General features: G+C 48.4%; 1 protein-coding gene across 1 annotated transcript in view; it reads right to left on the bottom strand.

The window, feature by feature from the left end:
* LOC123039138 (uncharacterized) overlaps window positions 1-1,576 on the bottom strand; it is a 7,284-nt gene extending 5,708 nt beyond the window's left edge. The window contains exons 1-3 of the mRNA XM_044462416.1: window positions 1,409-1,576; window positions 680-1,109; window positions 399-499 (exon numbers count right to left, since the gene is read on the bottom strand). Coding sequence (XP_044318351.1) covers window positions 399-499; window positions 680-1,109; window positions 1,409-1,576 — 699 coding nt within the window. The remainder of the gene's footprint in view (window positions 1-398; window positions 500-679; window positions 1,110-1,408) is intronic.
* Between the last annotated feature and the right edge of the window lie 9,657 nt (window positions 1,577-11,233).

The raw sequence follows: 11,233 nt of genomic DNA, 5'->3' as shown, positions 1-11,233 counted from the left end.
GGCTGTACAGCGGGGTGAGCGGGGTGCCGGTGTGCGCGTCCATGGTGGCAGGGCGCTGGCGCCGGCGCGCGTGGGGCGTAGGAGGAGGAGAGGAGAGAGTGCGGCGCGAGCGGTCGAGTGTGCCGCGCGCGAGCAAGCGCCCGAAATACACCGCGCGGGATGGCGTTTCCGACAGCGCGTCCAACTCGTTATAGCACGCGCGCTGTTTTTGCGCGCCCGCTGGAGCGACCCGCCGCATTGCGCGCGCGCTAAAATCGACTAATTTGCGGCGCGGCGCTAGTTTAGCGCGGCTGTTGGAGATGCTCTAAGAAGCCATCCCTTCTGTAGTGCTTACTTCAGCACATGACATCCCCAAAGGTTCACTAGAGTAGTACATGTAGAACAAGTGCAATGTTAACCTGTGGAAGAAGAGAACAAGAGACAGAAAATTGGGATGTCGACGATGAGGGCGCCGTCTCTCCTCCTCGCAGCACAACAGTGGTTAGCAAATCACTGCACACTGCAGCAAGAACACACACATCACAAAAACAGCTAGCACACCAATAAAACACAACCACCAAGCACCACAGGAGTAGTAGCGAGCATCTATATAGGCACATGGTCACACAGCAGCAGCAAGCAAGCAATAGCACAAGATGGAAGGCACAAGCAAAGGAAGGAGGGCGGGCAGAGGAACTACCTGAGGGAGGAGCTCGGGGAGTCGGGGTGGAGGAAGGGGAGCACATCCTCCCTCGGATATGCCGGGGAAGGCCGTAGGCAGCGAAGATGGAGGAGCGGAGTACCTTAGGTAGGGCGGCCGCCACGACGAGGACGCCTGCACGTGAAGCCGCTGCCGTCGTGACGAGCCACGTCGTTTTACCGATGTCGACGACGAGAGCCCTGGGAGCAGGTCGCCGGCGGCCGCCGCCAGCGGCGAGCCCTTCTGCGCCGACCAGCCGAATCAGGCTGACCAGGATGCCCGACCGAGGGGAGCGCGGACTCAGTGTCGATGCGGCGACGCGAGAGGTTGTCGGCAGAGAAGCCGACCGGGGACGCAGTTGCGGGGAGAGGAGAATGTGCGCGACACCATCGATGGAAGGGACATGGCGGGGTGATGAGCGGGTGTGCGGCTATGACGGGGAGAGACTGGCAGTGCGGTGGTGAGGATAAGGATGCAGGGCGGGTAAGGGCATCAGCAGTGTGTTGGAGGCGGCGTTGCCTCTAAGCCGGGACCCACACGAAGCCTCTAAGCTCAGCTGAAAATGACGTAGTGTATAGCATCTTCTAGTGCCTCTAAGCTGGGACACAGTCAACAAATAAACAAGTAATTCCTCCATGACTTTAGAGCTGTTCACAAGTGTGAAAGAACCCAGCCATACAAAGAGTTGATTCTTTTGAATTTTTTAAGTGAATGAAGGCTGCCTCTTACCTTAGAGGCGACGCCAACGATTTTTGTGTTAGAGGCGAGGACCGCAATGTATAGCGTCAGCCTCCCAGACCTTAGAGGCAAGCTTAGAGGCGGAAAAAGACCACACTGTGGATGCTCTAAAGGGTACTGTATGTGAAGAAAAACAGTCTTTTTTTTGCAAATATCCATTTCTCTGACAAATAATTTTGGACGGTATAGCTCGAAAAAAAAATCCGAAGTATGTTTATATAATGCAGTATAAAATATCAGTTATATTTTATATGTTTCACTTTTGTCTATCAAAAATAAGAAGCGATCGATCCGGATGATGTTTGAACATATTAACTGAAATATGCACTGACGTAGCGATGATATACTAGACTGAAACACCACGAGAAGGATGCACACAACTAATCCTTCTTTGTATAATTATTATACATGATAACAAAAAGGGTGTATTTTCATATGATTATTTTTTCAAAATATATATATATATATATATATAGAGAGAGAGATCGATTTGGCGATGTTCAAAAAGAAACCATCGACAAGGATTTCAAGGGGACGTCGCTGAAAGGGGTCATAAATTCATCGAGTTTATATAAACATAATGATATGCAAGCGTTGATATCTCTTAAAAAAATCTTTGACTTGAAGTATTCGTACTAATTACGTATATTGCTTGTGTAGAATGAGTATGAGTTGTTGAAGGAGTTTCTATTATACCTGCTCAAATATTTGTGAATGGAGCTAAAAACAACATTTCTGATATTATGCGACAGTTTATTAAACGCATCAAGTAGATCTTAATTTGTAACATTTTAGTTGGATCATCAATCACTCTATATGGTTACATCGTCAAATTACCTTTTTTTTTAGCAATTTACATTGCAAGCCAAGTGGATTTCAATTATTACCCAATTATGCATATGCTATTTTTTCTCTACATGTGAAATTTAATATGCATTATGTTTATACAATTTCAGCAAAATATTTTTAAAACCCGTGGCAACGCCCGGGCATTCTACTAGTACTAGTAGGAGAGGAAACTGTAGCGAGGGATTTAGATGAGCCGGCCTATACCAGCGGCTTCCGGCGCTATATTTAAAGACAAAGCGGCGCGTGAAGCGAAGTATAGAAGGTCTTCCTACTGGGGTCAACTAGGAGGTCTCGAGAAAAACCAAGTACGACGAGGCAGATCAAAGATTCAAAATCAACAAATCAATCATGCTCCCCTCAAAAGAAAAATCAATCATGCAACCCGGCCAGACTATCAATCTATACATCCGCGCGCTCCAGTGGCCTTTCAGACCAAATGGTGTAAACAACAGTACTAACACAGCTAACCATATACCTTATTCCAGACCAAATAAGTAACGTACTAGAGTAATTAAACTTCACACAAATGAAGAAAACGTACGAACGATCCCAGCATTTGTGGCATTCGGCTGAACACAAGAACTCGGTACCACATGCTACTAAATAAACAGCTAGCTATACATGATAGACTGTATATACATCGGCGCGCTCCAGTGGCCTTTCAGACCAAATGGTGTAAACAACAGTACTGCTGCGTCCAGTGAACTCGAGTGAGATTTCTCTAGAGGTCGTGTGCTGCAAAGAAGGCCTCCAGGTCGGCCCCGGCGTAGAACTCCCTCCGCCGTGCGACGACCGACGGCGCCGCCGCCACCGTGGTCATCCGCTTCCTCGGCGCGGGCGGGCACGCCCCGACCGTCCCCGCTCCGGTGTCCCGCGCGGCGCGCCTCGGGGTCCGGTACCCTGCTGCTGCGGGCTCCTCCTTCTCGCCTCTGTCGCGGCGCGCGTCGTCGTCGTCGCCGCGGCACTCCTCGAGTTGAAGCCCCATGGCGATCGCTCCGAACTCCGGCCTATACGTGGAAACAAGAGCAGAGACGGGGCGGCGGGCTGCGTGGGGCGTCACGTCGCCAGGAGAGTGGCGGGGCGGCTATGTAGGCGAAAGGCTGGGGCGTCAGGTGCAGGCTGGCGTAGTGGGAGTAGTGGGGAGGGAGGGAGAACGTGGGGGAGCGCGGAGCGGTCGCCGAGGTTGACCGGGCGGCGCGCGCGTTGCGGGCTGCAGGGGGCGGTATGCTTGTGTGCTCCTTGGAAGAAGATCGACGCCGGAAAGCGGTACGGTGTGGCACGGCGAATTTATGCTACGATTGATGAGTTCAGTAACGCTCGATTTCCACCATAAAGCACTTTGATTTCCTGGTCCGTCTGGTTGCGTTGGTAACGTTCCATTTGTTTTTTTATTTATTGCTTATTTTTTGAGTGGACTTTGTTTTACTGCTGTCTACTCCCTCGTACACATAGAAATTTTAGGACAGATTATGAAGTAGAGTAAAAATGCATTAAAAAGATGCAAGCTACCATGTCTCTCCTCTCCGGCAGTTCAATGTTGCGCTGTGTGATGCCGCTGCCGCGGCACAGTCCATTGGTGAATGCTGGGACAGATTATGCTCTGCCAACCGACCAAAAAAGGCAATCAAGGAGGAGATCACATTGGCGGCATACATACTGTGGAACTTGTGAAAGGAGCGGAACAGAAGAATTTTCGAGCAAAAAGAGTTATCAGCCATTGCTTTGACGGGGCTAATTCGAGAGGATGTCAGGTGCTTTAGTGAGGCCACGAGGGACTGAGCACTGGGATTTTCATGTACTGTTGTATTATTTCTCTCTTCTTCCTCGGACTGATGTATGAGTATTGAACCCGAATCTTCTCCGATGGGTCATCCGTCTTGTATTTCTTTCTTCCTACTATAATGCAAAGGCAGAGCTCCTGCTATTTACGTCAAAATTAAGGGAAGACTTATGTGAGATCTCACATTAGGTGAGATCAATGAGATCGATTTTTTTAAATACATGTTCAAACATTCTCAAAAATATTATAGACACACATCAATATTTGACGTACAACCTCAAAAAGTTCCAGCTCGGTCCCAACGGCTCTCGTACGGGCACGCGATTCGGGAGGCGATTGTGCGGGCGTCGGCGGCGGGGGGCACTGGCGGTGGAGGCTGGCTGGTCGGCGGACTGGTCCGCCGCGGGGCATGCACGGTGGCGCGCACCATCCGGTGCTCGTTCTCCCGGGCAGTCCCCCTCCGGCAGCAGATTCTGGGTGCTGGCAGGGGTCGACTCCGACGACGAGGTATCGGACGACCAGGTAAGTGAGAAGGTAAGCGATGGGGGTTTGTCGAGGCCGCGTGCGGCGTGCTCGGTGGGTGACTCTGTCGCCCGCACGGAGGAGCTCGGGGGCTCGTTCGTGGCCGGCCGTCGGCGAGCTTTCGCTCCTGGTGGGCATGGCGGGCGTCGTCAGGCTGCGCGGGTTTGGCGGCCGCCGAGGGGGGTGGACGCGGGCCCAGAGGGTTGCTCGCGCCCCCAGTTGGAGGTGGGACGCCGGGATCTTGTGCTGGCGGTGCCGCCGACGGCCTCGGTGCGCTCGCCGTCGCTGACAGGGGTCGACGGCGCGGCGGGGCGGAGCCGGGCAAGGAGCCGCAGGATCTGGATAGGGTTCCGCAGGCGTCGACGCAGTTGGGGCCTGGGCCTCAACTAGGCCTAGCGGACTGGCCCAATCTTCCTGTGCGTGGGCTGGGGGGCCCAGCGGGCGACTCGGGCATTCGTTCGCCCGTGGAGGCGCAGGGGCGCTCCACAGTTCTTGGGTCGGGCATCCCAGGCCCGTTAGCCTTGTGGCCTAGTGTGTTTCGGCCTGAGCCCGATGTGGTGGTGGAAGTGCGGCCGACCCCGCCCCCTTATAAGTGGTTGTGGCTGCCCGCGGGTGCCCTAGATCTCTCACTAGGGTTTCCCGCATCCCCCTCGCAAGTGCGGCAATTCGGGCATCGTGCTCGCCGCCTGCGCCGTTCCGCCCCCTCCCCCTCTCACCTGCTCGTTCGCGACCACGGTGCGGATGGGATCCCGTCGGGTGGAGAAGCCCCCATGTCGCCTCCGGTTCCGGCAGCTGAGCGTCAGCGGGAGCAAGATCTGCGGGTGAAGGCGCTCGCCAAGGCGTCGGTGATCCCCGCGGAGGAGGGGCCTTGGGGGCCGCTGCCGCCATGGTGGCTCGCGGAGCAAGAAAGGAAGCAGCAGGAGGAGCGCGAGCGCAAGAGGAAGAAGGAGGAGGAGTATCGGCGTCGGGGTTTGGAGCAGAAGAAGGAGCTTAAGAGGAAGGAGTCCCAGCTTCCTCCGAGCGGCGAGCGGATAGGGGATCCGCTTGCCAAAAAGCAGAAGCAAAAGGGGGGAAGCTCGTCGCAGCTTGCTCTGGTGGCCGGGACGGCGGCCTCGAAGGGTTCGGCCGAGGCCCCAATCCCCGTGGAGGAGGTTGACGGGCCGGAATGCTTCAAGTGCGGCAGGGTGGGCCATTACCAGAATATGTGCCAGTTCAAACCCCTCTGCGTCGTGTGCCACGGGGAGGGGCACGCGTCGGCTCACTGCCCCACGCGCGGGCGGCCTTTGCTTCTCCAGATCATGGGCAACGCCATCCCTGGAGAGGGTTTCTTCTGCCTGCCTTTCATGGAGACGGAGGGCGAGGAGGCGCGCGCCCCGCTGGTGTCGGATGCGGCGGTCATCTCGGCGGCGCCTGGCTTGCTCTCGGTCCCCATCTTGGAGGTGGAACTGCCCCATCTCTTCAAGGGGGAGTGGGATAGGCAAGTGACGGCGGTCAGCGAGAATCTCTTCTCCGTCGTCTTCCCCAGCAAGGCCTTGCTCCGGATGGCGACCGACAGCGGCAAGTTGTTTCTTTCCCTCAACAACATTCTGGCGGAGATCAAGGAATCCCTCCCGGAGGAACCCAAGGCCGAGATCATGCCGGATGTGTGGGTCAAACTGTGGGGTGTGCCACCCAAGCACCACCGCGTGGATCGTCTGATGGCAGGGACCGTGATGATTGGGCGCCCCATGGAGGTGGACAAGGCGTCGCTGGTTGGGCTCGGTCCGGTGCAGATGCGTTTCGCTTGTCGCTCCCGGGCTAAGCTTCGTGGATATGTCCAACTGTGGTTCAATAGCGAGGGCTTCACAATTCGGTTGGAGGCCGAGGCGGACGGCCTGCAGGGTGCTGCGCCCTGATACGTCTCCAACGTATCTACTTTTCCAAACACTTTTACCCTTGTTTTGGACTCTAACTTGCATGATTTGAATGAAACTAACCCGGACTGACGCTGTTTTCAGCAGAACTACCATGATGTTGTTTTATGTGTAGAAAAGAAAAGTTCTCGGAATGACCTGCAAATCCATGGAGGGACTTTTTAGAATTAATAAGAATTTTTGGCGAAAGAATCAGGGCCAGGGGGGCCAGGGCCTGTCCACGAGACAGCCCCCCCTAGGGCGTGCCCCCCTATCTCGTGGGCCCCCCGGACCTCCTCCGACCTCAACTCCAACTCCATATATACCGTCTCGCGGAGAAAAAAATCAGAAAGAAAGTTTCATCGGTTTTACGACACGGAGCCGCCACCAAGCCCTAATCTCTCTCGGGAGGGCTGATCTGGAGTCCATTCGGGGCTCCGGAGAGGGGGATTCGTCGCCGTCGTCATCATCAACCATCCTCCATCACCAATTTCATGATGCTCACCGTCGTGCGTGAGTAATTCCATCGTAGGCTTGCTGGACGGTGATGGGTTGGATGAGATTTACCATGTAATCAAGTTAGTTTTGTTAGGGTTTGATCCCTAGTATCCACTATGTTCTGAGATTGATGTTGCTATGACTTTGCTATGCTTAATGCTTGTCACTAGGGCCCAAGTGCCATGATTTCATATCTGAACCTATTATGTTTTCATCAATATATGTGTGTTCTTGATCCTATCTTGCAAGTCTATAGTCACCTATTTTGTGTTATGATCCGATAACCCCGAAGTGACAATAACCGGGACACTTCTCGGTGATGATCGTAATTTGAGGAGTTCATGTATTCACTATGTGTTAATGCTTTGGTCCGGTTCTCTATTAAAAGGAGGCCTTAATATCCCTTAGTTTCCACTAGGACCCCGCTTCCACGGGAGGGTAGGACAAAACATGTCATGCAAGTTCTTTTCCATAAGCATGTATGACTATTTACAGAATATATGCCTACATTACATTGATGAACTGGAGCTAGTTCTATATCACCCTATGTTATAACTATTGCATGAGGAATCGCATCCGACATAATTATCCATCACTGATCCATTGCCTACGAGCTTTTCACATATTGTTCTTCGCTTATTTACTTTTCCGTTGCTACTGTTACAACTACTACAAAAACCCAAAAACATTTACCATTACTATTGCTACTGTTACCATTACTATCATACCACTTTTGCTACTAATACTTTGCTGCAGATACTAAGTTATCCAGGTGTGGTTGAATTGACAACTCAACTGCTAATACTCAAGAATATTCTTTGGCTCCCCTTATGTCGAATCAATAAATTTGGGTTGAATACTCTACCCTCGAAAGTTGTTGCGATCCCCTATACTTGTGGGTTATCAAGACTAATTTCTGGCGCCGTTGCCGGGGAGCATAGCTCTATTCTCTGAGTCACTTGGGATTTATATCTGTTGATCACTATGAAGAACTTGAAAGATGCTAAGACCAAGATTTTTCCCTCAACTACGAGGGGAGGTAAGGAACTGCCATCTAGCTCTGCACTAGATTCTCCTTCCGTTATTGATAGGCTTGCGACACCTAAACCTGCTACTGCTATGAATTCTGATATGTCGCATGTTATTGATGATGCCACTTCTACTATGCATGATGAAACTACTTCTGTGCGTGATACTACTTTGCCATTAGGTGAATTTCTTGATGAACAACTTGCTAGAGTTAGGGGGAATGAAAATGTTGAAGAACCTATTATCGATCATACTGATGATGAACATTCCCCCAATGATTATGTATTACATGTTGTTCCTAAGGGTTATGTTATGAACAAAGAAGCTGCTGAAGCTATTCTTGCTTGCAATTATAGAAATAATCTTAAGAAATTATTAGCTAAATGGAAGCAATAGTCTCTTAATGCTAGAATGAAACCCGATCCTACTTTTGCTACTTCACCTATCTGTGTTACTGATAAGGATTATGAATTCTTTGTTGATCCTGATATTACCACTTTAGTTGAATCTGATCCTTTTTATGGCCTTAAATCTGAAACTGTTGTAGCACATCTTACCAAGTTGAATGATATAGCCACCCTATTTACTCATGATGAGAAGTCTCGCTATTTACACATCCTTAAGATATTTCCGTTCTCATTAAAGGGTGATGCTAAGACTTGGTATAATTCTCTTGCTCCTGGTTGTGTGCGTAGTCCCCAGGATATGATTTATTACTTCTCTGCTAAATATTTCCCTGCTCATAAGAAACAAGCTGCCTTGCGGGAAATATATAATTTTGTGCAAATCAAAGAAGAGAGTCTCCCACAAGCTTGGGGGAGGCTTCTCCAGTTGCTTTATGCTCTGCCTGATCATCATCTTAAGAAAAATGAAATACTTGATATCTTTTATAATGGACTAACCGATGCTTCCAAGGACCACTTGGATAGTTGTGCTAGTTGTGTTTTTAGGGAAAGAACAGTCGACAAAGCTGAAATACTATTAAATAATATGTTGACTAATGAAAATAATTGGACTCTTCCCGAGCCAATTCCTAAAGTAATTCCTGAACCAATTGAGCCAACTCCTGAGCCTATTCCTAAACCCACTCCGAAGAAGAGAGGTGTTTTATTCCTCAGTCCTGAAGATATGCAAGAGGCAAAGAAATCAATGAAAGAAAAAGGTATTAAAGCTGAAGATGTTAAGAATTTACCACCTGTTGAAGAAATACATGGTCTGAATATACCGCCTGAAGAACCACATTGTCTTGATAACCCGACACAGGTAGTAAAGGTAAATTCTCTCTATAGATATGACAAAGTTGAAATACCCTCTACTAAATTTCATAGCCCATGCTTAGATGAACTTGATGACTTTATGGCTAGACAAGAAAGTTTTAATGTTTATGTTGGTAGAGAGTTAAAGAATAATGCTTTCGAGATAGGACGCGTAGGTGATAATCTGGCTAGAGTTAAAGATGAACTTCACCGCGTTAGCAAATATGCTTCTATGGTTGCTACTCAAGCTGAGCAAGTGCTCAAGGCTCAAAATGATTTGCTTGATGAATTGAATAATAAAAATGACTTTGTTGTTAGAGTGGCTACTAGAACTGGTAGAATGACTCAGGAACCTTTGTATCCTGAAGGCCACCCTAAGAGAATTGAACAAGATTCTCAGAATAATAATCTAGATGTTCCTCGTTCTTCTAAGAAGAAGAAAAATAAGAATGATAGGACTTTGCAAACTTCTAGTGAACCTAATGTTGAAACACTTGAGAATCCCAATAATACTTCTAATAACAATGATGTAGAGATTGAATGATGTAGAGATGAACATGAACCTGATGATAATTCTAATAATGATGTTCATTTGGATGCTCAACCTAGTAATAACAATGATGTAGAGATTGAACCTGCTGTTGATCTTGATAACCCACAATCAAGAAACCAATGTTATGATAAGAGAGATTTTGTTGCTAGGAAGCACGGTAAAGAAAGAGAACCATGGGTTCAGAAACCCATGCCCTTTCCTCCTAAACCATCCAAGTCAAAGGATGATGAGGATTTTGAGCGCTTTGCTGAAATGGTTAGACCTATTTTCTTACGTATGCGCTTAACTGATATGCTTAAAGTAAATCCTTATGCTAAATATATGAAGGATATCATCACAAATAAAAGAAAGATACCGGAAGCTGAAATTTCCACCATGCTTGCTAATTACACTTTTAAGGGTGGAATACCAAAGAAACTTGGAGATCCGGGTGTTCCAACTATACCATGCTCCATTAAAATAAATTATGTTAGAACTTCTTTATGTGATCTTGGAGCCGGTGTTAGTGTTATGCCTCTCTGTTTATATCGTAGACTTGAATTGAATAAGTTGACACCTACTGAAATATCTTTGCAAAGGGCTGATAAATCAACTGCTATACCTGTCGGTATTTGTGAGGATGTGCCTATTGTGGTTGCAAATGTCACTATCTTAACGAACTTTGTTATTCTTGATATTTCCGAGGAAGATAGTATGTCTATTATCCTTGGTAGACCTTTTCTTAATGCTGCAGGGGCTGTTATTGATTGCAACAATGGCAATGTCACTTTTCATGTTAATGGCAATGAGCATACGGTACACTTTCCGAGGAAACAATCTCAAATTCATAGCATCAATTCTATTGAAAAAGTTCCAACTATCATTTTTGGAGGTTTTGAATTTCCTCTCCCTACTGTCAAGAAAAATTATGATATTCTTATTGTTGGGGATTTTCATATCCCCGTTGAGGTAACTTAGTGTTATTCAAAATTTCTCTGTTTCCATGTTATTTGGAATGAGTTTGTTAACAAGACTTGATCAACCTTGTTAGCGGGTTCATTTTGGTGACCACGAGATGGATGAAACTAGAAGGCACAACCTTCTGTACCCTCTTTTTACTTTCTGTTTTTTTAGAATAAATAAAGCAAATATAGTATTATCCGTCTGTTTTCTGAATTATCCGTGCAATAAAAAATAGTCCGAAAATAAAAGTGCTCCAAATGACCTGCAAATTTAGTATGATTTTTTCTGGAATATTTGAGGATTTTAGGCACTGAAAACACTGCAAAAAGGGCAAGCACCAGGCCACGAGAGAGGAGAGCGCGCCCCCCTGTCTCATGGGCCCCTGGTGACTCCCCTCCACTTATGCCAGCACCCACACACTCCATCTTCTACCCAAAAAAATCCCCATCCAGCTCAAGCCCGAGTTCTAGCTCGTTTTGCTGCGATTTCGATCTC

This window comes from Triticum aestivum, chromosome 2B (genome assembly GCF_018294505.1).
Source record: "Triticum aestivum cultivar Chinese Spring chromosome 2B, IWGSC CS RefSeq v2.1, whole genome shotgun sequence".
In the NCBI taxonomy this organism is placed as follows: Eukaryota; Viridiplantae; Streptophyta; class Magnoliopsida; order Poales; family Poaceae; genus Triticum; species Triticum aestivum.
Note: the sequence above shows the minus strand (reverse complement) of the source record. Positions and strands in the feature narration are given on the sequence as shown.